This window comes from Sphaerodactylus townsendi, linkage group LG10 (assembly GCF_021028975.2).
Source record: "Sphaerodactylus townsendi isolate TG3544 linkage group LG10, MPM_Stown_v2.3, whole genome shotgun sequence".
Taxonomy (NCBI): Eukaryota; Metazoa; Chordata; class Lepidosauria; order Squamata; family Sphaerodactylidae; genus Sphaerodactylus; species Sphaerodactylus townsendi.
The window spans coordinates 30,758,013-30,784,782 of NC_059434.1; the positions used below are offsets into that span (position 1 = coordinate 30,758,013).

The window sequence follows — 26,770 nt, forward strand, 5'->3', positions numbered from 1 at the left end:
CCCAGCTCTGTGTGTACGCTCAGACGGAGACGGAAACTCGTGTGTGTGTTTTCATTTTTGCTTCCTCCCTTCCCTGGTAACGCGAAAGAAAGAAAAAAGGAGCAGGCGGGAGAAACTGGAAGGCGGCTTCCTGCAGGGACTCCAGCACAGAGCTCCTGATCTGCTGTTTTCTTTCCTTTGCAGGCGGTGAGTAATGGCTTTAGTTTTGTGGCTTCTCCAAATGTGGGATTTGGAGAAGGTGGCGCTGCTGGAGAAAGGGCACGTGTGGAGTGGCTACTGCTGCTCCTTAGCGCAGTCCTGTCACTTTTGCATTCATCGCTGCAATCACAACAGATGGGAAGGTTCCTTTGCCAGCCTGGTTGTGTGTGGGTGTGTCGAGCTCCTCTCCTAAGCAACGCAAAGAGGCATTGCTGGATTTTTCTCTGCGTGGAAAATCATTTGTTTCATAACGCTGCTTTCCCCCCCATTACTTTATTTGTAAAACTGATCGTCGCTTAAAGTGGTCTTCCTGCGGTCCTCGTATGGCTGCCCTTCCAGTGAGTGCAGGCATACAGCAAAAGCTGGTGAAGCTACTCTACTTGGTGATTGGTCGTTTGAATGCGCTAACGCGTGGCAGAGTTGTGCTTGAGTAAGGCTCTAGAGGTAACATGCGGGCATCTTGGCCATCCGTCTGTGGAGATTTAAAGCCAGTTCAGAAGTCTGTAGAGCACAGGGAATCAACAGAATACGGAGATGAGAAACTAGATTTGGAACTAGATTTTCTATAGGGAAGCAAGTCCCATTTTAATAATAATAAGCCTTTATTTGGCATAACAATAATCATAAAGTCCCATTTTATTAAATGGAGTTTTCCCTCAGGTAGGTATTCTTAGGTTTACAGCCTGTATCACTTCAGGTGAGGGATGCTATTTTTTTTGTGCTTTCACATAAAAAGAGACACTCCAGAAAGGGAAGTGCCCAGTCTGTTCCCTTCTATACTAATTTTGTATATGCAGCGAGTTTCCCTTTTGGGAGAAGATCGAGCTTTCACCTGTACTCTTAAGTAGGACAGACCATTCTGGCATATAAGACCTTTTTTGCTCACACGGGAATGGTGTAGCACAGGGGTGGGCAATTATTTTTTCCATGGGGCTGCATAAGAAACAGAAAATATTGTGGAGGGCCGGGCCAAAACGCAGGGGGGGCGAGGCGGTTTTGAAAGCCCCGCAGAAGCTGGCAGCCAAGGCAACTGGCTTCTGCGGGGCTTTCAAAGATGCCTCGCTCCCCAGCAAGGCAGGGGGGCCAGTCAGGGTCATCCGGCGGGCCGGATACGGCCTGCGGGCCAGATAATGCCCAGGTCTGGTGTAGCAGAATCCTAGTGTGGATAGAATGGACTGCAACACTTCAGTCCACTGCAGAATTGTAATAGTTAATTATGTTTTGGGATGCTCAGATATGTTAAAAGCTCAATTCAAATATTTAATTTTTACTATATTGATAGCCTGTTTATCTTACTTAGACTCAAAACAGATCAGGAAAGTGCCGTCAAGTTGCAACTGATTTATGGCAGCCCCATAGGGTTTTCAAGGCAAGAGATATTCAGAGGTAGGTAGCCATTTCCTGTTTCTTCGTAGCAATCCTGGATTTTCTTGGTAGTCTCCCATCTAAATGCTAATAAAGACTAACACTGCTTAACTTCCAAGAACTGGTGACATCTGGCTGGCCATCCAGATCTGGGCCAAATAAAAAGTAGATTACACACAATAAATTGAAACAGTTTGGAGAGATATCCAATAAGCAATGTAATAGGGTAACAGAAATCTGAATAAATACAGCATATTGAACATTATAGAGAGCAGGTATAATGCAGAGAAATGGTATTACATCTGTGGGAAATATTGCAGCAACAATAGGGTAATAGAAAATCAGTACAGTATATGAAGAGAGAGTTTCTGGCCTTTTCCCTGCTGAGCTAATTTATATGAGTACTGTGAATTGTAATCTGGTTCCTGCTATCCTGTCTGCCACCTTATTGTCCTATGTGAGTGAACCAATCCTTCCATCTGTTGCATGGGTAGACCAGGCAATTTCATAAAGACATCCTTGTCTCAAAATACAGGGAAGAGATAATGTGTTAGAAAGACCTCCTGCTCTCGCAATGTAAATCTTCTTCCATATGGAAGAATTTCCATGTTATACATGAAGCTGTTTTTTTTATGTGCATGTTTCCTTGTGCAAGGACATTTTGTTACAAGGGTTCTTACCAACAAGCTGTCATCTCCATATGCCAAGACAGGCTAGCAGGAGAACAAGATGGTAGAATAGTAAAGAGGGAAAGTGCACATCATCACTTCAGACCTCTAGTAAGGGGTTGCTATTTTTTAGTACTTTCTCATACTAAAAAACCCTCCCTGCAAGTAAAACAACGAGAACATCATGAAAAGGATCTCTAATTAGTCTGGTTTTTGCTGTCCTCATATTTTCAGTTGCAGGGATTTATTTATGCAAATACCATTCTAAAAAATAGCATCTCCTCTCCCTGAAGTGGTACAATCCATTCTTCAATCTAGGCACATCATTTCTGTTTCATTTTTTCTGCACGATCAGACCATGCCATAGTACTTTTTAGTAACTTGCTCACTGAAATCCGGCGGACATTGAAACAATTGCATACTATCCAACCCCATTCCAAAACTCTCTCCGTGGTGACTTTATTACTGCACTTGTTTGTGTTTATCTGTGCCAAAAGGAGACAGTGTCAGAAGCGACCAGTCTGTCCTACCACATGTGAAAGTAAGTACACCGTAGAGTGCATTGGGTGTGAAATCCAACTCTTATATACCGTGGATTATGGAGCAAGGCTTCTATGCTAAAAGCATGTGGTTGCCAGAATTACTTTCAGGAAGGCATTTGGTGAGGGTAATTGTTTTGGCAGACATTCTTTTTAATTGTGTGTAGTTTGAATTATGTGTTTTTTATATATATAGTACTTTCTATATATGACACATATATATATTATATATATATGACATATATAATATGCATTTTAAAATCTGCAGTCTGTGTCTTTTTAATTGATGTTTTTAACTGTGCATGTTTTGTTAACTGGACAAGTTTTTGTTAATGTTTTTGTGTCCTTGCACCTTGGTGCTGCATTGCTAGGTGTACTATGTCTTATGAGGCAAGGGGAGAGAAAAATGTTTTAAATAAATAAGGCTGCCATCTTTGAGGGGCAGGGTAGGAAATAAACCTCATGTTTTCATTATCTCAAACTGCAGATTTCTAGAGTGCTAAGATAAGAGTGTGGCAGAGCAAGTTCCTTTTTTCTAGTATCTTTGGAGATGAGGGAGAAGGCTGCTATTAAAGTAGTAAGATGAGCAGTCTGTTGTCTTCCTTCCCACATGTCTGCATTCTCATCTCAGTTTTAATGGTAGAATGTCTTATAGACTTTTTTGATTCAATTTCTATGGTCTTTTGGTTTATATAGATTCCTTCTGCCTGAAAAGCTCATTTTCCTACAATTGCAGTAATTCTGCAGATTGTTGCTAATGTGCCTTCAATGTGCTTGCCTTTCAAGCACATGCAGTTTACAAAATAAGCATCTGCGAAATGTTCCTTACTCCTTCTTTAAAGTTCAGCTGTTCCACATAAATAGGAACTACAGTAATTATGAAAGGTTGAAATATAACATGCTTTTGTATATTTCATTCCAACTAACTATTATAATAGCTTTCTGAGGAGGGGGTGGAAGGTATCAGTTCAATATGAAGCATGAGTTATATCTGAGAAAGATGTGAACATTGTGTTTATTTGTGTAAGGTGCCATCAAATCACAGCCAACTTATGATTCAACTTAAATTCATTGTATTATCTTAAAGATGCCTGCACTTGCTCAGTCCATTACTGTGGGATAAATAGACATTGATCTTGAAGAGAACATGCAGTAATTCCGAACAGTGTCACATAGATGGAGTTTATTTGGTATATTTGTGAGATACTTCAAAGAAAAAAACCTGAGCTCCAAATAGGCTCATTATGGGAAGTCTTTTTAAAAACTATTTTTCTTTGTGCTTCATCTTAAAACTAGACAGGTACTATTTGACATTATTTTGGCACAGGGTACTACATTTTTAAAAATAATGTATTTGTGTCCTTTATTTCAGTTTTCCATTTGGTGAAACTGCATTTCTGCAGCTGTTTGGGGCCATGGACCAATATGAAGATGTATCAGATTGTGAAGTGGATCACTCCTTCTTTGACAGTGATTTTGAGGGAGATGTTAAGAAAGACGCAACTGCAACACAATCAGCCAAGACAGAAAACAATGAGCACATACAAACAGAGGGTACAAGTTTAAGTAAGCCTGTCTTAAAGATGGAAACCAAAGTGGTGGAGGGTGTGTGTACTGATGAGGAAAGGCATGAGAAGGAGAAGGAACCACAGGCAGAGTGTACCTTAGACAGTGGGGCTTATGAGAGTGCTTTGCCCTTATCATCGTCTCTCGATGCAGAAAATGCGAGTACGTCTGGTGGAACCTCAACACAAGGCAAAATGACGCAAGAGAAAAACACTCCAACTCAAATTCCGAAAATAGTTAAAGAACATGAAGAAAATTATTATACGGATGAAGAAGATAGCAGTGATGACAGCAGAAACCAGAAGGCTAGATGTAAGTTGTCTAAGGCGTCTAGTAGTTCCAAGGCTGTTAAGAAAACCATACTCAGTACTTCCTCTTCTACTTCTTCCCCTTCGTGTAACTCTGATACGGAGTCTTCTGATGCAAATTCTGACAGTTGCTTGTCAGATTTTCCCGTCACTTCAAAAAAGAGCGCACGTAGCTTTGCACTTCTTTCTCCAAGACAAAAATCTAGACCTGGAATGAAGTCAGTTGAAGTAAAACCAAAGTTGGGTGAGTGTGCAGAAGATTCTGAAGATACCGTGACTGATGTAACTCCTCTGTCAACACCAGACATCAGCCCTATCCAGTCTTTTGAACTTGCAGCATCCAATGATAAGAAACTGAAGGTACAAAGACAGGAAAATGTGAGCCAGGATTTGCGTGGTGAGTTAAGAGGAATTTATGTGTAGTGTACAATTGGTATGTTTGCTTAATTTTTAAGAAAGCAATTTAGATGCATTCTTGATTTGCTGTCTTCCTCTGTAGAGCCTGGAAAGGATCGCAGATGTCATCAAAAGGTCTTGCATGAGGCTGTGGACCTCAATAATCTCTTAAAAGGTAGCTGTTCTCTTAAAATCATTCCCTTTGCAAGTTACTTTATTTTCTGCTTTCAAATTGTTGTATAGAATTATATTCTGACATAATGCAGTGCCCAATGGTGTTATGTTAGAGTTGAATAAAATAATTCTCAAGGTCTGTGGGCTCAGCAGTCGTTACAAAAGAACTTTTGAGTAGAAAGTTGTTGTTAACAGTGCAGTCAGAAGGAGGGGGCCGAAAGGCTATGGAACCAGCGTGACTCCATCGCTGGTGTAAATGCCACACCATGCAGCATAAGTGGCTTCTGTGCCTGTGACTTGCCCCCTTCTGCTGGAGAGCCATGTGGGTACAGCTACACAGTGCCTGGGTGTGAATGCTGCTGTTTCACTGGCACTAATGGGGGCATTCATGATTCAAGAGCCAACTTTAATCAACTCCCCAAGGCCTCTCAGCCTGGGAATGTCCCCTTTTCTTTCCTCAACATGCTACCCAAAAGGGTGGCACAGCCCATTGGGCTGTATAGGAGGCTTACAGCATGGCTGGTAAGTTTACTCTTTTTTTTCCTAGCTGCATCTTTGGATGTGGTTGGGCTGTGCTGCTCCTGACCACTGCAAAACTACACACACCCCTACACTCACTAGATTGGGCTCCCTGTATTTTTATGGCACTTTAAACCTGAAAAGTTGTTTACAATCGTTTTCTATGGTTTATATTTGCAACATTCCTGTGAGTTAGCCACTACTTTTCCAGTTTGAACATACATTATCCAAATATGCAGTTGAAGAGATTCATCTGCAATATGTAGCTAAATTCTATAAAATGGTTAAAAATGGAGGAGGTGTAAGGGTATTGTGATGGCAAATGGATAACGCGCGCACGCACGCACGCACCCATATATATATACATACAAAAATGCCTTGAATCCTTTTAATTTAGCATAAGGATGTATTCTTACTTCAGTTCTGACCTACCCTCACGACACATAATGAGTTACCATCTCTGCCATCTGATTTTTTGTATTTAAATGTGTTTGGATTACAGGTTTTAATTAATGTCTGTTTTGTAAATTGTTTTATCTATACTGTTTTAAAGTGAATTGTACACCGCCCAGAGCCCTTCGGGGGTGGGCAATCTATTAAATTTAAATAATAATAAATAAATTAAATAAATAAATTTGTTAGTTTTCAAATGGTGCTAGCCAATCTAAATTATTTCCCCTAGGTTAAGTTCATTGTGGAATTTACTGAAATAATTAAAAGGCTACAATCATTGGTGACTCAATTCTCTAGCTGAAATTAGTAATGAAACCTAGGAACTCACCTTATGATCTTCTGTCTTGTGGTACTGATAAAAAATTCCAAATTATTTTCCTCATCCAAGAAAGCAGTATGATTTGCTTTACAGACTGACCTTTATTTCCCTGTTGGAATCCATATCCGAATAGAGTTTGTTTGAATTTTTTTTAAGATCAAGACTTGATATAATTTTAATTGAAAATTAGCTAAACTTTTAGACCTGCAAAAACAAGTATGAAACCTATTCTTTTGAAATCTAGTTGTTAAATGTGTTGGATTGCATTAAAGTTTCATCTGGAAAAAGTGCTAAAACAGTGATGGCAAACCTTTTTGAGACCAAGTGCCCAAATTGCAACCCAAACCCCACTTATTTATCACAAAGTGCCAACCCCGCAATTTAACCTGAATGCTGAGGTTTAGTTTAGAAAAAACCGGTTGGCTCCCTCTTCCTCCACCCCAACCGCTCGAGCAGGGGCCAGCCTGCTCTAGCCTCCAGCAAGTCCCGCGCACACTGCTCTGTGCCTCTCTATCATCTCTGCTTCCTCTGTGCCCCCCCCCCCCCCCCGGGCAGCAGCCACCCGGAACACAGGCACCAGGCCCACCAGCTGAGTCCTCCCTGCTCACCGTAGTGCGCGCATGTCGTGCCCAGGACAGCCTAGATGTGTGGAAAATCTCCCCCCCCCCACATGACGAACTCTGTGTGCATGAGCCCACAGAGAGGGCGCCGAGTGCCACCTCTGGCACCCGTGCCATAGGTTCGCCATCACTGTGCTAAAGTGTTATACTGCCCCATTCAAGAGTCCAAGCGCTCGGCCGTCTTCACTCCTCCACTCCAATGGAGGCTTACCGGCGATGTGGGAAGGCGCAAAAAATGAAAAAGCCTCCCCACCCTCATTGGGTGAAATGGACTTATGCCAAGGCCCCAGCTGCCGGTGTAACGTGGGCAATGGCTGGGAGGAAGCCAACTAATGTCAACTGCTCCCCCAGCCCTCCCCATGTTAGCAGCAGGGGCTCTGGGAGTCTGGCATGGTGTCTGGTACAGCATCCCAACTTCGGAGAGCAGCATGGCAGCTGCACCCTGGCAGATTTGGCCCTCTGCCAAGGCAGCTGACCCGGGGAGGGCAAATCCACTGGTTCAGTGCCACCCAGCTCCTACAGGTGGATTTGCCTGCCCCCCTCTGGATGGGGCTGTAAGTGTTTAACTACTCTGAAATTTTTGAAAAGGTATGACATTCAAAAAGTCATCTTTGTACTGCCAAATGACATTGATGTAAGACAGTTGTACAGGTGAGTTTAGAATGATTCTTCCTCTTATTGAAATGTTAAAAATATTTCAGCAAAGAATGGTACTAGGTAAAATCCTAGTTCATCAAGTATCTAGAAATATCATGTGATAAAATCTTGTTTGATGCTGGAATATTTTCATCCTTTTTCATTTCATTTTCATTTTAATTTTAATTTGTACCCCGCACTATCCCCGAAGGGCTCAGGGGGGCTAACAACATAAGTAAATAAAATACATTATAACGCTGTGGTTAGTAAATATATAAAACTGAAATAAAGTCAAATTTCAGATGGCAACAACACTACAAACCTAACAATATATTAATAACGATAACAACAGCACTATGTTAATACACATCAACATACATCAAACTAAATCCAGACTATCAGATACATTAACCGCAAAATAATATATTAACAGTATAGTAACTTTTGCAGGACTGAGCTTCTGTAAACATAACATTGGTATGTTTTCCAGCCCTTGATAGTGCTTGTAGAAAAATGTCTACAAATGCAAGTTAATTGTTAATGTTTCAGAATTACTGACGAAAACAAGAATACGACTAGTGTTATTTTCTCAGTGAGAATGACAAAAGTGTACCACTGCACAAGGATCACAGCAACTTTTAATAAACATTTTAATTTGAACTCAGTGGAAATGCTATTAACTGTTTAAATGATCGACAACTACATTATTGTTTAGTTGTAACGCATCTGAACTTTAGGCATAGCACAGTTGTTGCACGTTGCAAAGTTGAGCACAACCACCCACACACACCAGGTTAGATTTACAGACCGCACTGGTCTATTCAAGCACAACAGCACCCTACAATATCAACAGCAATAATCAAATAAAAGCATACACACAAGAAAAGTAAGGATACATACTAAAGCTGCAGAGTGACCAATCAATATGTTGTCGAAGGCTTTCATGGCTGGAATCAACCGGCCGTAGTGGGTTTTCTGGACTATAAGGCCATAGTCTGATCATTTTTGCTCCTAATGTTTCACCAACATCTATGGCTGGCATCTTCACAGGTGTGGATCCCAGCCATAGATGTGGGCAAAATATTAGGAACAAAAACTACCAGACCACAGCCACATAGCCCAGAAAACCCACAACAGCCAGTTGACCAATCAGTCACATTACAGGCAAAGAGCGTGTCTGGGTTTCTCATGGGTGTCAAAGAAGCTACCTCCTATGGTTATAGCTAGCTTTGCTTCTGTTGTGGCTGGAGCATGTAGGAACAAGCTTAGTTTTGGGGATAGTATTTCTCTGCCTGGGTTTGTCTCTTAAAGGACTGCTCTGTGCTTCCATTGGTATGCCTTCAAAGAAAAATTTCTCTTGCTTTCAGTCGGCATTACTTCTGTTCTCCCCTCCCTCCCTCCCTCCCTCCCTCCTTCCCGTGACTCTATTGGAGGTGCTCTGTTCTCAGTTGGGACAGAAAGGTAGAGACACAAGCCAGTCTTAACAATTCAAATAATGGCTTTATTTATAGAGATGGACAAGCCTCTAACTCCTCCCTGGCTCTGACTAAGGAGGTTACTTGCTTGTCTGCTGATGATAGGAGCTGTAGACTGTGTCCTTTTCTGGCTTCTTTCAGTTGGAACACTGTCTCTTGCTTCCTCATGGCTCTGTTGGTCTTGGTCTTTACTCTGGATGCTGATAGACTTGGCTTGCTCTCTTTAGACTATCACAGGGACCTATGGACTCCTCTTTGGATCACCATATGGAACTCCAGCTTCCCTTAGCACAGGGGTAGGGAACCTGCGGCTCTCCAGATGTTCAGGAACTACAATTCCCATCAGCCCCTACCAGCATGGCCAATTGGCCATGCTGGTAGGGGCTGATGGGAATTGTAGTTCCTGAACATCTGGAGAGCCGCAGGTTCCCTACCCCTGCCTTAGCACCTCTTTGAGACTGATTGACTAACTAAAAACAGGGAAGGCTGGGTAAGGAGTGGGAATTGCCTGCTGGGAAAAGTCTTAAAGGAGCAGGGACTAACTAAAACACCCTCCCAAGGAAGACTTAACAATAAGGCAAAGCCATACTGACTGTGGGGAAACTAAATCTTAAAGGGGAAATAACTGAAGGCTCTGTGAAGGCATGACAACTTCCTTTCCTGTATCATTTCCCTGTTACACAGTGTTAGAGAATCTTTCTGTGTAACCTTAGAGCATTGAGCAGTTTCTATCTAAGGCGGATTTCGCATGGGCCAAAAACAGCGGTGTGAAAATGGTGTAAACTCTTTTACGCTGTTTTAAACCATTTCACACCGCTTTCACACCGTTTTCACACTGCTGTTTTTGGCCTATACGGAATCCACCTAAGTTTACACTTTTGCTCCTTGTCTCAGCCTCCTGTTTGACTTCCAGTTATAACAATGAAATGTTGTTTCAGTGAAGCAGTTTATTAATACATTCATTGTATATTAAAACACTGGGTCTGTTTGATTCCTAAAGCACCTGAATATTCCTTTCTGTACCACCTTGAGACCCACGGGAAAAGTGGAAGATTATAATTGTGTCTGCCTCAGGATAGTGAATTAGGATAGCTATACAGAATTGGATTTCTAAACTTTCTGGTGAATATAGAGATCTTGATTAGCTACCAATGAAAACAGTGCAACACTGAAAACACTGAGGCTATTCTTTGGTGGCATGTTAGAAATACATGACTGTTTAAATTCAACTGGATATTAGTTTATTTATTTAGAAAACGTATAGGCCACCTCTCCAGAGACCTTACAAAGTAACAATAACCCAGTAAAATAATAAAAAACAACCACCATACAATGATCAGCATTAATTTAAAAAAAAACCCTGCCAAGAGTCCATAAAAACAGCATTGAGCAATCTAAAGTGACATCCAGAATAAACACAGGCCATACAAACAGCTTAAAAAGATGAACATAATACATATCCAATCGAGATGGTGAGCAAGTATGTCTTGCTCACAGAATGATAAAACACAGATAAAAGTCCTGTCCGAGGCAACTTTGTATGTTATTTTTATTCACAAAAGTCCAGTTACAACTCATTCCTCTAAATTACAGTGTAGGATGGATCGTGGATCCATCCCTGCCCACAAATCAACTCAGTTATGCTTCAATTTTGCATATCAATTGTGAATACAGTCCTGTGAATTAATGTGGTATTGCAATATGATGACAAGCTCTTCTTTAGGTTCACAAGCTCATTTGTAAAGCAGTATTGTGCCTTCAATATATGGGGTGATTTTGCCAAATACTGTATCCCACACTGTGATCCTGTGACAAAAGGATCCTGTGATCCTTTTTATCAGAATCAGTGTCGTTGTTCTGTGTAGCTGTGGAAGAAGTAAAATAGCAGAGGAGAGAATGTTGTAAGCTGTCTTGAGTTCCCACTGGGGAGAAAGGTGGGCTATAGATACTGAAATAAATCCCATCCTGTACCTGACAATTCCAGTATACCTGTACCAAGCTGGTAGCACAGATTACTTGGTGTATGTGCCTAATTTTGGAAAAGTTAAAATATTATTGATCTACAGGCAATACCCATGTACCTTCAGCAGTTGGTAGGAGGATTATTGGGTTGAGGTGAGGACTGTAGCACCAATCTGTGGTATCTCGAATAGCTTCTCATGTGTCATTGCACTTTAACAGATATGCAAGCTCCTTTGGCAATTGATTATGATGCACTGCTGATGTCATGTAAGCAGGTTCTATATTAAGACATGCGTACAGGTGAGCTTTCCAGCATCAGAAGCATTTCAGAGTTGGACAGCTGGTGAGATCATTTCCCTGTACCATCTGAACTCACATGGATCAGTGTGATGAAGCATCTCAGTTTTGAGGAATTTACCTATTAACAGAAAATAGGTGAGAGATTGAAAACCGACCTAATACGAAGCAAAATTATTCTGTATGGAATAGTATGGTGATGCAGAGAAGAGGGTTCCTTTAGGGACGAAGTGAAAAGTAATAATTTCTGATTAAAAATGATATGATTTCTGTGATCAGGAACTATTTGAAATGGCAACCAGTGTATATACATTCTAAGCCTGAAAAAACAGTCTTCGAATACTGCCATACATACATACATAATAGCAAACATACATAATAGCAAAAATAATAGTACATACATAATTGTACATGCATAATAGCAAAATGTAAAGTGTGTGGGTTTCTATATTAGTCTTTTATTCTTGGTGGGGAAATGAACATCTACAGCATTAGTCATTGCCATTTCATAGGCAGCACAATTTTCTAGTGAGCACAGTATGTAAGATGTTTCAATTATCCTGTTGTAATTGAACACATTTGGAGAAAATTATTTACATGGCAAATTGTCTTCTTAAGCTCCAACCACTCTCAGAGGGCAAGTATCAGGCAGTTGCTGCCAAACTTACAATGTCTCGTGATTGCTCTACAATCACTATTGAACCAGTTATTTTGCTTGGCTAATGAGCTGTTCAAGGCTGATCTACAACGGTGAGCTTCACTCATAGTTCAGGTTTTCAATTTAATTAATTCACCTGGGCAGATGCCTGATTCACAGAGACAGTCATTCATAGTCCCACTATTTAAAAAGGGGTCCAGAGAGGATCTGAGTTATCAGCCAATTAGCTTATTTCTTTCACTGGGAAAACTTTTTTCCCACTAGGAAAATGTAGTTTCCTAATGCTTAAAAAACTTTTGGAATGGATGGAAGTAAACCATATGGTTGTCGAAGGCTTTCATGACCGGAATCATTGGGGTGCTGTGTGGTTTCCGGGCTGTATGACCGTGTTCGACCAGCATTCTTTCATGATGTTTTGCCTGCATCTGTGGCTGGCATCTTCAGAGGATCCTCTGAAGATGCCAGCCACAGATGCAGGCGAAACGTCAGGAGAGAATGCTGCTGGAACACGGCCATACAGCCTGGAAACCACACAGTACCCCATAACATATGGTTCCCATTTCTAATTTTAATGGGATAATTCTAAAATTTGTAACCAAATATTCATGCAGTGCATCTGAAATTTTTTTGTAAATCAGAAAAAAATGATAAAACTGTACCATTTGTTTACAATACAGCTCTCTTACCATACCTCCAACACACAATTATAACCACAATTATAACCTCATGTCCATACATGCCCTTAGTTATTATTTCTAGTGAAGTGAAGAGAAAAAATTGTCCAGGAGGTTTTTTGTTTGCTTTTCAATGGAATCCCCTTTCATATCTAGATGCGGCCACATTGATTGTAGTTGCCAGATATCATGGCCAGTACTTGATACTGCCATCTTGAATAATGATTCAATTGTGTGTTGTTGCACAGAACAAGTCTGAATACTGCCACGGTAATTTGCAATATGTGCATCATATGTTGACATCTCCTTTGCATCTTTATCCAAGATGGCAGCTGCTAGGGATCATTCCTCAGCTAAGACTTTGACTGGTCAAGAGCTGTGAGGATCCAGGTTAGCAATGGGCAGACTGGGGAGTTTGGCAACTCAGATTTAGCCTATAGTTAATAAAATGTGTTCCATTTTTGTTTGCAGGTTATTAATCACTGTGCAAATTGGCATGCCGTTATTATTTAGGATAAGTTTATTGGTTGTAAACTTCTCTTCGTGATGAAGGCAATGAAGCACATTTCTTCCTCTCACATTCTAAGGTGTGGCAGTGAATTCATGGAACATAATGAGCCTCTGACTGTTTTTGTATTGTATCCATTTCCAATGCTTGCTTTGCTCCTTAGATATTTGAACACCTAACTTGTCATGAGAGAACAGGAAGTGATAACCTGCTGCATTCTGGAATTGGCTTATACAAAATTTCTTTTGCCTAGATTTGCAACAGTCCTCTCAAACAGAGCAGAAGACAGGAATTTGCCACTTACAGGCTTTTGACCATATTTTTGTGAGATGGGAATGGACTTGCACAATTTCCCTGTATAGTACAAATTGCAGCAAAACTGTTCATTTGTGGTTTTAAGAGGAAGATGTGTTATGTTTCTGTTTTGCTTTAAGGTGAGGGGTTTTTTTTTTGTTAAATATGTCCATACTAAACAATACGTTCTTAACTGTGCTCCATAGAGACTGAATGGTAGAGCAAGACTGGGGTGGTTTATCCATTGCAAAAAGCCAAAGCACTATAAAGTTAGAAGAATTCTTCCATTTAGAAGCTTCAAGCAATGAAAGGTTGAGATGTGTAAGTGACTGCACTTAAAGTATTTTATAGTTATTTTGCTACATTCTAGTATGGAAACCTATGTAGGTAGAGCTCTGAAGCCATTTTCTAAAAACACTTGATCAAATCTTTTCCCCATGCAGGAAAAAAACATTTGAAACGGTGGGGATTCCCACAGCAGTTCAGTAGATGGCAACACAATCTCTCTGTCAATAAATATAACTCATTGGGTGAGGCTTCTCTGAAGACTGCATTACCCTTAAAATTTAGTATCTCAAATTGAACTTATGTTGTCTTGAGATAAAGAGGAATTTGTCTGGAATAACAATATATAAAAAGTTGAAATTTTAGCAAGCCTGACCATATAGGAACAGCCTGCACATATAGGAAAACCTGACCATAAAGAAAAAGTTAGCAAACTGCGAATGTCTGCATCTTTAACAGTTTGCTAATTTAAATTATTTTATTGCTGTTTTATAATTTTATCATGTTTTACCTTGTAAGGCACCTTGAGTATGTTCTCTGGAGAGGCAGCATACAGTACACATCTTCTAAATGAAGAAGGAATGTGAAAGGAAAGATTGAAATGCAGAGAGCTTGCAAGTCATACTAAACTATTACGTTCTTATAGTTTTCATTTGGGAATCTAAACTTAAATCATTTCTTAGTATTCCTATTAATTTTGCCCTTGGTATTCATATGACTGAAGCTGTGGGCCTTGCTGTTTTATGTAGGACATCTGAGATGCATATAATTGTGCCCCATATAATTGTATCCCAATTTTCCCTTCTAATTTGTTTGAATTACTATTGTGGAGGTAGTTGATGTTTTTGATTCAACAGATTCAGTATGGTGAATATCTCTTCAAAGTTATGAGGTAGGTTGGGTTCAAGCAAATTGTCAGTCTTTCCTCACACAGGTAATTGTCATATCTATCACTGGCTTGGATCCTGCGTAGAGTCTGTGTTGGGAAGGTGTTTTTATCAATTACCCCACTTCTGTCACTGCTCAAAAGTTATTCCAAAATACAGGGAGATGCCCAAGAATGGCTTGAGGAGGGGATCAGAAGTCTCCAGTAGGAGAGAAGATTTTGTTTAAAACACACATACCCCTGCTGAAATTCTAGGTGGGATGCCAGCCTCTGTATTTGTTGGTGCATGAATTTGAGATTAAAAGCTATTTCTTAAAGTGTAAAAGATACATTGGTAAAACAAAATACTGGGACTGTGAATGAATGATGTTCCAACAGAGACAATTGTGTGCAAAGGTTGGCAAGTGTTTTACTATGTTTCAGAATTGCCCAGTTCTCCACTTGAGTATAACTTAATAGTATTTGGAGCAAGTTGAGAAAAAAAACTATTCAACTGATGCATGAGAAGATTCTGATAATTTAAAATGTTATACTGAATTATATCAAGAGGAACGGAGCCAGTACATGAACCAAGTAACCTTTGGGTTTGCTGAAATATATAGTGTAATTTCCTGTGTACCTTTTCTTTTATGTGTAGCTTTTCTTTTGAAAGACTTTAATTATCCAATAGCTTTGCACTTCTATTGTTACTTAAAATAGCTTTGTATTTCTATTGTTACTTAAAAAGAATTTATCATGGGTCAGATAGGGTATTTTTAAAGTAGCTTTGTGGGATGGTTCAGCTGTACTCAGTTTGCCTAGACTGTAGGAGCTTAGCAATATTATGCTTTCAGCTTCTTCAAGAGAACATTTTTATTTTTATTTGTTTTTAACAGTGTTTTTATTTATAAGAAATCCAGGGGTCCAATAGAGTTCTTTAGCTACTGTCTTATGTATATTTGTATACATACTGTCTTATGTATATTCAAATAACAGTATATTTGAAATCATTTTTTGGCATAGAAAAGGAAGATGTGGACCTCATGAGCAATGCCAGATTTACCTATAGGTTTGGCAGGCTGAAGCCTAGGGCCTTCGGCCAAGATGTATAATATTTTTGACTCTGTCATAGGCCTCTCTTACTCATGCTGTCATAATGCACTGTAGTCTCTAAACAACTGTTCAGTAATTTTTCTTGCACTCCATTTCAGAATAATACTTTCTTTAGTGTTGAGAACTATAGAACTGCACACTAGCATCAATTTCTCTATTGATTTTGTCTTTTCAGGACTTCACTGAAGTGAACCCCATTTTTTAGTTATGAGGGTGGGGATTGGGAGGGGCCTCACAAGTGGAAAAGACTAGACCCAAGAATGTAGGTAAAGGGGGTTTCCCAGGTTCAACCCCCCCATTAAATTTCCAAAGCTCCACCCCCCATTTGTGTTTTTTGTATTTTTAGTGTTTTTTCAGTTTGTGGCCTATAGGGGGCACAGCTTTTAGGATAGCAGCACCAAAATATCAGGGATTATTTAAGAGATTCTCCTGATGATACCACCCAGGTTTGGTGAGGTTTGGTTCAGAGGGTCCAAAGTTATGGACTCCTAAAGGGGGTGCCCCATCCCCCATTGTTTCCAATGGGAGCTAATAGAAGATGGGGGCTAGACATTTGAGGGTCCATACCTTTGGACCCCCTGAACCAAACTTCACCAGAGTTGGGTGGTATCATCAGGAGAATCTCCTATAGATACTCTGAAAGTTTGGTGCTGCTCGCTTAACAATTGTACCCCTGACAGCAGCCACCCCCCAAATTTCCCCAGATTCTCTTTTAATTCCACCCCCTTTGGCATGGATTTAAAGGGAGAATCTGAGGTCCCCAGTTTAAACATTGAAAGTGATGCTGTTTTAGGGTGGAGGATAATCCACGCCAAAACAGCATCACTTTCAATGTTGTTATAACTGGGGACCACAGATTCTCCTTTTAAGGTGGATTTAAAAGGAGAATCTGGGCTCCCTAGTTTAAACACCATTGAAAGTGATGCTGTTCGGGGGTGGATTCCAGCATCACAGCGGCTGCCCATGGGGGGCATGCAAAACTCAGATTTTGCACTGGGCTCCATTTTCCCTAGCTACGCCTCTGCCTGGAGGGGGGCACAGAAGGGACTGCCGGCAGCTGGCTGGGAGCCTAGCCAGTGGGAAGGGGGCAGGCAGGTCAGGGGAGTCTGCTGTCCCCGGCCTCAAAGAGCTGCTTTTATAAGCACTGAGACTGGGGGCAGGGCTTGGGGAGGCACGGCACGGGGGGTATGCCCCCCCCAAACCTACCCCATTAAAAAATCGATACCTATGTCACTGCCTAGACCTCTCATCATCTGAATCCCTCACTGCCCATGGATTATTCTTTTTCTGTTTGTGGCAATTATAGTTTTCAGCAATATGTCTGTATTTTTCTGTTTTTTTTGGGGGGGGGATTTTGTGTTGTTGCTGTGGGAAATTGGATGCTGTGTCAGATGGACTATTGGTTTGATCAGGTAGAGTTCTCAGAAGCACTCCTGCTTCACAACATGTCTTGAATTAACATGTATCAAGATAATTACATTTATTAATCATGGTTAAAATGTCATAACTTATTTGTTGGGCACATCCACTTTTATCCTGTCCTTATAGTGTTGACTGTATTTTCTAACTCATGGATGAACTAGTTTATCTTATATTAAAGAGAATAATTTCACACTGACATAAATATAGTGGGGGAATCAATTATTACTATTTAAATTTTTTTATAACTTCCTGGAAATATTGTTATTTGAACTCTCCTGTTATTTTAAATGCCTTTTGATGCACTTACAGTGCTGTCACAACACTGCCAATGGCTTTGTGTGGGTTTATCCATGTTTTGGTTGTTGCTAGATAGCTTTTATTTGCCTTCCTTTGCTGTATGTATCTTAAAGCTAAAAGCCCACAACAGCAATACCTTTTTCCAGTCTCTAAGATTGGTTGCATGTTCTACCCTTGTCTTATATATATTTTGGTTTTTTCTTCTTTATTTTATTTTGGAATTCTGGTTGCCATCATTTGAATCCTCTTTTCAGAGTAAATGGGCTATTTTTGCTAAACTACATACGAAAATATTATACCTGCTTTGAGAAATTATTAGGTAGTCCCATATCCATTCAGTAGAAAGGGTCAAGGTCTCCCTTCGCTAGGTTATACGCTAATTTAGAGGAGTATGGGTCAAGTCAGCAGAACAGGATCTTTAGACTCTTAAAATCTTGAGACTATCAGTATCACAGTGCTAGAAATGGATTCACAGAAACAAAATTCCACTGAGCTAAAAATGCATAACAAAAGCAGAGGAACTATTCGATGATTATTTCTGCATATCATGGACCTTTTGGCTATATTACCTAGAATGACTTTAGAAATTTGCTCAGATTAATAAATATCTTAATCTAACACTCCTGTCTCTTTTTAGCAATGTGTACATTGTTAATTAAGAGGAACACAAGTTATTATCTAGTCCTGTCCTTCATAGATGCAGTAAGAGAGGTTTGGCAGGTTCCTCTTTTATGGGCTAATACTCTGCATAAATGGTCTGCAAGCAAATGACACCTTAAATGCATGTAAACTTGTGATGAGATTCGTTGCTTGCTCACAGTGCTGTTCTAGATTAGACTTTAGTGCTAATCTAGCTTGTCCCTGGACCTAGATTGAATTAAAGGGCAATAGGCTACATTGACCCTTTATAGAATCAAATGTTGGAGTCCTCATTCTGAAGTTTATTGATTTCTATTGAAGTGTATATGTGGCTGGTGTTCCAGTTATAAGAAGCACATAACTCAGTCCCATGGCTACAAAAGGGAAGTATGCATATGTTTAAGAGCTGTCAATCAGTCTCCTTTAAAGTACCTCAAAATAATGAGATGTCCTAGATTGGGTCACAATTAACAGCTTTTTCATTAATATGACCAGCTTTCAAGCAGCAATATATAATGTGGTTTTATTTGATGTGACTGTTTATTTGTTTTAAAGCTTTTCTGCAGCTGGAAAAAAAGGAACAACAGAAGCTGGTCTTGGATCAGCCTTCCATGGCATCAAGGAAAAACTACTCTTTCACAAATGACGAAGTAAGGCAAATTGATCAGGAAAACCAAAGGCTCTTAAAAGAGTTAGCAAAACACTCTGTGAAGCCCAGAAGCAAAAGTGCCACTCTGAAGAAACCTTCGGGCCCAGCACCTAAACTGTATCACAGTGCCATCAACAGGCAAAAGGAACAGCAAAGGATTGACAGAGAAAATCTGGTTAGTTGAATTACTTTCCTCAATAAACTGGTGGATTCCGCATGGGCGAAAAACAGTGGTGCAAAAAAAGTGTGAAAATAGTTTAAAACGGTGTAAAAGGGTTTACACTGTTTTCAAACTGTATTCACACTGCTGTTTTTGGCCCATGCAGAATCTGCCTGTTTTTTTTTAATTGAACGTACCAAGAGTACAGTCCTAATAAGTCATAAAGGAACGCTGGGCAGGAGAGGGGGAGTCATCTTGGAAAAATTATTTCTTGTGTTAAGAAAACTGGATGACATTAACAAAAGTAATAACCTCTTTTGAACCATCAAATATGTTATTGATAATATGTACCGTGACCACAGTCCAATTCTGTGATGTGTTCTTTAACCTCTGCTAATATCAATGGAACTGAAGTATGCCCCACTATATGGTAGGTTGTGGCACACCTTCATTTCTGTGAGAAACTTCTTATGTCAGAAATGGATGAATATCAGATCTTCATCAAAGAGTGCCTGACCATCTCCTGTGTGTGCTCACACAATAAAATAATAGATATAAGAGGCACATCACTTCGAAGGGTGTTCTGACTGCTTGCTAAGAAGAAACAATTAATGCAGTAAGAAGACAGAACATAGTAATATGTCCATAGCATTGAAGAATGTCACCTGAAATGTAGAGAGAAAATGAAAATAATTGAGGCAGTAGCTGGAATTATGTTTCATCTCTTTACTTGATCCTTCACCATTGAACTAATGCAGTAACCATAGTAACGCATCTTGAGGCAAATGGAAAAGCAGTTTCCGTGTAACAGGTCTTTACCTCAAGCTGGTCAAATACAAAAATAATGTTTCTGGATGGTGCTTATAATAACCTGAAAAAAGAATGTAATGCATGATTGGACAACTTTTTATATAACAATTTCAAATACTGCTTTTTATTAATCTTATCTTGATAGTGAATTGTATAAAGGTGACTGAATAAATTACTCAGATTTGTGTTCCCTTTGGTCCTTAAGTTTCTAATAATCTCTAGTACTCAGGATTTTATAAAATTCTATCATTTTTCTATACTGTGAAATCCCAGTTTTTCATATAACATTAATCAAAGGGAGGGAGATGTCTCTGGATCCTTTTAATTTGGATTGTCTCTGTCTCCTTCACCTCTTTAATCTTGAAGCAGAACAACTACAATTGTACAACACTGAAATCCAGATTTTACCATGCTGTGATTTGATAACATTGATGTGATCATTTTTATTGTTGATTTTTTTCCTGACAAACCTCTGCATTCAGTGTAGCAGGCCAAAGAATCACTTTCTTTCTTTCTTTCTTTCTTTCTTTCTTTCTTTCTTTCTTTCTTTCTTTCTTTCTTTCTTTCTTTCTTTCTTTCTTTCTTTCTTTCTTTCTTTCTTTCTTTCTTTCATTTTTTTTTTGCTTCAGTGAATTTTCTATTCTGGGTCTTGGGACATTTCCTTCTTCAGCAAATAATTTTCTCACTCTGTTTGCCAACAAACCAACATCTTCCCAGGTATACACTGCATAATATTTGGCACTTGGGGAAAAAAAGTTGCCTTTGTGTAGTAAGCAGTTTTACATATTAAAAATGGCATCTTGAATTACATCCAGAAGAGGTTTGGTAGCAGAGCGATTGTTGCAGAAGTTATTGAAGGTCAGCTGCAACAATTCTATAGCACTGAAAACTACACTGATTCTAATTGGACTATAATTAAACACCCTTAGCAGAGGCTGTTTGAAAGAAGGTAAGACTAGAGCAATGAATCATGCAAAGAAGCAGCATCTGTTAATGATATTCGAACACATGGGCACCTGTTCATTTATTATATTTATTTTTTAAACTAGACTTGCAGATTCTCTCAGAACATACTTGAGCACCTGGCAAACCTTTGGAATTACTGTGCCATACACGTATTCCTTTTCCATTAATGCAAATCACCCTAATCAAGTAGCTGATTTTTTCCTGATACCGCTTTTGTTCGTGGAACTGTCCATAATAGTTAGCTGCCTCTATTTTTATAGCAGAAGCAATCAATTCTGGGCAGCAATTACTTTATCAAACATCAGGGTCACAGAGATGACCCTTTGATGGAAGAAATGACACAACCCCATGCATAGCTTTTCTCATGATTGGCTGTGACTTCACAACATGTGTTCCCCACCCTCATGCCATACTTTTTTTGAGGACAGACTGTGTTATTAAGTAGTCAGTTCCAAGATAGTTATTGGAAGAAAACAGTAGCTATTTTTACTGTTCTTGGGTTGTGTAATTAGCAAGTATATTTTCTGCTGCTATAATAGCTCTGAGTTATTTTGTTTGCAGCTGTTTGTGATTAACAGCTTTACACAGCTTTCCCCAGAGGTGTGAGGGAAGGATATTTCCTGATTTTGAACATCAGTGTTTTAAAAGCAGTGCTTTTTTATAAATCTCAATTATCAATTATACTCGAAATTGTATGTATCAGTAAACAGAGATTTTTCTACTTCCCTGTTTTTAAATTATTCTTCCTGTAATCCTAAGGACCTGGTAACAGTGGTGTACCTGCCATAGGGACATGGGGTCACCCCATGTCCCTGGGGGCTATGTATCTGGTTGTGTGGGGGGCGCAAAATCACAGACCAAAGCCTTCCATGGTCCTGCTGGATGCCCCTCGGCTCAGCCCCACAAGAGGAAGAGGCCAAAGTGGGGGGTCGGCTTCTTCCTGCACTCCCTCTGACATGAGGAGCCATATGACAGCTGCCTCCTACCAGCCGGAGGGAAGAAAAGCCAGCTCCTTTCGCAGGGCTCACCAGATAGCCCTGCCAAGCGTTCTCCACCTCCCACTAGTCTAGCCCCATCCATGTCTGAGGCCAGGGCACGCCCACTGAGGGCCCAGGAGGAGCCAGGCTGGCAGCAGAAGCACTGCGGCTGCCAGCCTGCCTGCCAGGGGGGTGCCCTTCCGGTTGCCTCCCAGGCCGGCCTCTGCTGCTCGGTCCCCAGCCATGACTCTGGGCGTGACCTCCAATAGAGGTAGGTGTGGGGTGGGCGGCGGCAGCCGGTGGCGGACCAGGAGCCTGGTGCAGGCAAGGCCTTATTTTTGCGGGGGGCCCCACCTCCGTCGGAGGCCAGGGGCTTGGGGGTGCAAAAACAGGGCCTTGCCCCTGGGTGCCAGTTTATGCCGGTACGCCTCTGCCTGGTAGTCTGACCCATGTAGGATTTATTTCCAAGCGAACTTTATTTCGATTTAGGATTGTTCTTCCTGGAGATTATTGAGGACAAATTACCTTGAAATAAACTAATTGTACAGCAAAATGAAAAAGGTTGCCATTTAGCTTTTGGTAATCAAAACACTATTCATTTTAAATCAAGGCTTTTTTGAAGAGGCTAGAAGCAGTAAAGCCAACGGTTGGTATGAAGCGCTCAGAACAGCTGATGGACTACCAGCGCCAGATGAGTTATCTAAATGCTGCTCCTCCAGGCCCAAGGCGAGGAAAATCTGCGTTAAGCCACCATAGCCCTTCTAGTAAGTAGCTCCTGTTTGTTAATTTTGCTCATTTTGCTCAAGAAGCCTTGAACTCCAAACAGTGCTGTGGCTTGTTTGTCCCAGTTTCATCTTTGCGGTTAATTGTACCTCAGTCAGTTAGGAGAAAGAGTTGTATAAATATCCTCAAATCAAACTTTTCTATTTGATTTACATGTTTGTACAATCTTAGATTTATTGATGTTATGGGGAAATATGCTTAATGCATTTTCATCCTGGATTTGTTTTAAATACGGTAATGGTTTTCTACATAAATTCTTCATGAATGAGTATATAATCTCAATATTTATAACCACATCTCGTATAATCTCAATATTTGCAACCAGATGAAGGTTTCATTATTAGAATCATGTCTCCCTTACCCAAAGGTAGAGGAAAGTCCTTAAAATATTTCCAAACTTGGTCTCTTTTATGGACTGCTGCAATTACAGATTTTCTCTTCCAGGGAGAGAATAATATGATAAACATTCAAGGATCCCATACACACAAAGATCTCAAGATTTGTGTGGTATTTTGCTCAGAAGGTTTCACTTTCATTTTTACTGCTTGCCCCTCCCTGCTCACACTTAACTCTTTGTGTAGATCTATTCCACTCCAAACAATCTTCTGGTCATTGAAATTCTTGAAATTGAGCACTTAAGAAATAAGGGGTTGATTCTGAGTACATAGATTTGCAAAAGAGCAATGGGGTATGTTTACTTTATAACATTTTTCTGTAAAGAAGGGCCATGTTATCTTTGCAGACACAAATTCACCGTTTTGAGAACTGCAAAACCAAAAATGTGTGATAATATCTTCTGGATGAAAAAACTGCCCAAAATTATTTTATAGAAATCTTGTAAGAGCATAGCATTGCGAATGGATCAATGGAAGTCATCTACCAAAAAATGTACATATCAATTAGAAGTAACTATTCCATTTTGTATGTTGGTTTATTTTGATATATCAGTTGAACTGTCTGGCAGCAGCTCTCACTGCTTCCTGCTGCTAGATGAAATTATTGCAGCGAGAATTGCTGCCAAACTGTTCAATTGGTACATCAAAATAAACCAACATACAAAATGGAATAGTTAATATAAATTACTAGACAAAAAGTAGGTATGTGGATCAGAACGGGTCTATTTAAAGCTCAAGGCTATATATTTATTAGTTATTTTCACCTATCTTTTTAAAAATGTCCTGTTCACTAAGAACTATGCATGAACATATAGGGCCTTTTCCCACTTATCGTAAGCCCCGCGCTACTTGAGGAGAGTAGCGCGGGGTTCCTCCTCCCTCCCCACGGCAGGGGCGACCACAGCGCCAGTCAGCCTCCAGACACTGCACAAGCTTAAATCAGCGCTACCCCTCAGTCTTGGCGGCATCCCAGGCGCTCTTCTGAACGGCGCCTTTTGACGACCCCACACAGAGCGCGGGGTCGTGGGGACGCCTGGGCGCGCGCCTGGAATGCCGCACGCTGAGAGCAGCGCGCGGCATAGGGGGGATGGAAGGGAGTGAGGAAAGGCCCATAGTCTCATGTTACATAATGAAAAATTAATCCTTATTTCATTTACTTCATTTCAGTTATTTTTGGATTTTTACCCTGCCCTTCCCTGAGGGGTTTAGGGCAGCAACAACATTTTAAAACAATACAATAAAATCATATAAATATTTAAAAACAGCTTCAGCTAATAAGCATGATAAATAACCTTTTGAACTATAATATATCTTAAACAGAAAACTAGTTAAACTTTCTTTAGTTAGATTTTTTCCTCAAAAAGCCTTTTATTAAAAATATGATTTAAATTAAAAATACGATTTAAATTTTAAAATCTGATTTTTTTTTGATAACTGATTTTTATCCACCCTGTGCATTTTACACGTTTTATAGTTCAGATTATAAAATGCAGAGTATCCTGTGTGGGTTTTGCTTCATTGCCTTTTCAAAATGGAGGCTTCTCTCAACTTAATTATTTTGTCCTTTTCTGTGTGCCCTTCCTGATAGGAGGTTCTTCCCGTGTATCCAGCCACAGTGCATCCAGCACGGCAAGCCGAAGGAGCGAAAGACCAGGAGGAGGAGGAGGCTTGCAGCGACTGAACTCCACTAAAGTTCATGCGGCGTGGCTATAAGTTATTTGCACTCCATCCCCAGATTTCTAATTCCAGTGTTTTTTCATATTACTGGAATTCTGTGCAAGAGTATTGTGATAGTCATTGTTTGGTAATTAAAAAGACAATATAAAGTGATACTATGTGCAAATGGATCCTAAACTGAGTTTTGAGCAGGCAAAATCTCTGTATTTCCTATTATAGAATACATTTATATGTACATGAGGTGTGTCTGATAAATACTGTAAATATTTTTCATAAAGTCTCCAATGAAATTTAGGTTTGGAAAAATGGAGGAGCTGAGTAGTTGCAGTCCTGGCCCAGAGATGTTTAAAAAGTAATATTTTCATTTAAAAATTACAATAAAATTTTTGTTTCGTCTTGATTTCTTATGGTGTAGCTGATATTTTTAATTTAACATTATTCCATTCCTGTGAAACATTTCAACATGAATGATATATCACAGCTGTCAAATACAGTATTTCACAAGCTTTTAGGGAAACAGGAGAAAGAACATGTGATATTTAAATTATCTCTGTTATTTAAATGTGAACTTTGAAATGGTGGTACATAGCTGGAAAATGTAGAGCATGAACCAGCTCTTTTAAGCAAATCTTTTGCTTAATCTTCAGATCTTTATTTCGAGAACTAAGTTTGATTTTTGATCATCTGTCCTTTAATGTTTAATTGTTGCAGTGTTCCCACTGCACTGGATTTCACCCGTGGTCTGCTGTAATCATTGAACCGTCCAGTGCTCAGTAAAGAAGTGTTCCTTTTTATGGATTAAATTATCATCTTCAACAATACTTTAGTGTCTGATTAATAAATATTTAAGTAATAATGTGGGAAAGTGTGGTTTTCCTAAAGTCAAGTTCTTTGTTGATTTGTATTGTGACTTATAGAAACTCTGCCGTTACAATTTGCACAGTTACGCTGATTGAATTGTTCTTGGAAAATTTCTCTTGAATGAAATACATGTAAGCGGCAGTTTTGTGGGTGCACTTTTTAACTGTGAGCACTTTTTTAAAAAACTTGCTTTTCTTCGATAAAACCTTGATTGCAAAACTGCATGTGCTAGATTTAAACAGCCTTATCTTCAAGTGTTGCTGGATTGTTTATGGGTAACATGAATTTTGTATGCAATTTCTTTTTAAAATTTTAGTAAATGTGTAATTGAATTATACCTGTACTCAGCATTGAGCTCCGTTTCTGTGAGTAATTTATCCAAGTATCATAAACAAAATGAGATATAACATTTGCAGGATCATATTTAATTAAGTTTGTAATGCAGTTGAATCTTTTCTGCTTCTAATTAAATCATTTTTCTATGGGCTACTTACTCGGTACAGTTTCTGTTAATTTCCCCATTATCCCTTGTTGTAAATTGTATACCTTATTGAATGAATTCTGTAGAATGGACTTACAGTTTGCAGGGACGTAGGTATAGATTTTTTATGGGGGGGTTCGGGGTGGGGCCACACCCCCACCCGCCCAGGGCGTGGCCACGCCTCCCCAAGCCCCGCCCCCGGCCTAGCACTTATAAAAGCAGCTCTCCAAGGCCAGGGACGGCAGACTCCCCCGCCCTGCCCTCCCCTGCCCCCATCAGCTGGGCTCCCAGCCGGCAGCTGGCAGTTCCTTCTGCCCTCCCCTCTGGGAAGAGGCGTAGAGGGAAAATGCAGCCCGGTGCAAAATCTGAGTCCCCCCCCCTGCCCCCCGGGCAGCCACTGTGATGCTAGAATCCACCCCCAAACAGCATCACTTTCAATGGTGTTTAAACTAGAGAGCCCAAATTCTCCTTTTAAATCCACCTTAAAGGGAGAATCTGGGGTCCCCAGTTAAATAACATTGAAAGTGATGCTGTTTTGTGGTGGATTATCCCCCACCGTGAAACAGCATCACTTTCAATGTGGCGTAGTGGTTAAGAGCAGGTGCTTTCTAATCTGGAGGAACTGGGTTTGATTCCCTGCTCTGCCGCTTGAGCTGTGGAGGCTTATCTGGGGAATTCAGATTAGCCTGTACACTCCCACACACGCCAGTTGGGTGACCTTGAGCTAGTCACAGCTTTTCGGAGCTCTCCCAGCCCCACCC

The 26,770-nt window shown here is 40.1% G+C and overlaps 1 protein-coding gene across 3 annotated transcripts; it reads left to right on the forward strand.

Annotated features, from left to right (window-relative positions):
• On the forward strand, nt 1-26,017 carry CFAP97 (cilia and flagella associated protein 97). 3 transcript variants are annotated; one of them, XM_048509629.1, is made up of 6 exons: nt 1-186; nt 4,143-5,041; nt 5,144-5,215; nt 18,806-19,074; nt 22,423-22,576; nt 24,579-26,017. In XM_048509629.1, exons 2-6 carry the CDS (start codon nt 4,186-4,188, stop codon nt 24,701-24,703), a joined length of 1,476 nt encoding a protein of 491 aa, XP_048365586.1. In that variant the 5' UTR covers nt 1-186; nt 4,143-4,185; the 3' UTR covers nt 24,704-26,017. The 3 variants fall into 3 exon arrangements, with proteins under 3 accessions (XP_048365586.1, XP_048365588.1, XP_048365587.1); XM_048509631.1 differs by lacking the exon at nt 1-186 and adding an exon at nt 1,542-1,584; XM_048509630.1 differs by lacking the exon at nt 1-186 and adding an exon at nt 2,553-2,772.
• The last annotated feature ends 753 nt before the right edge of the window (nt 26,018-26,770 follow it).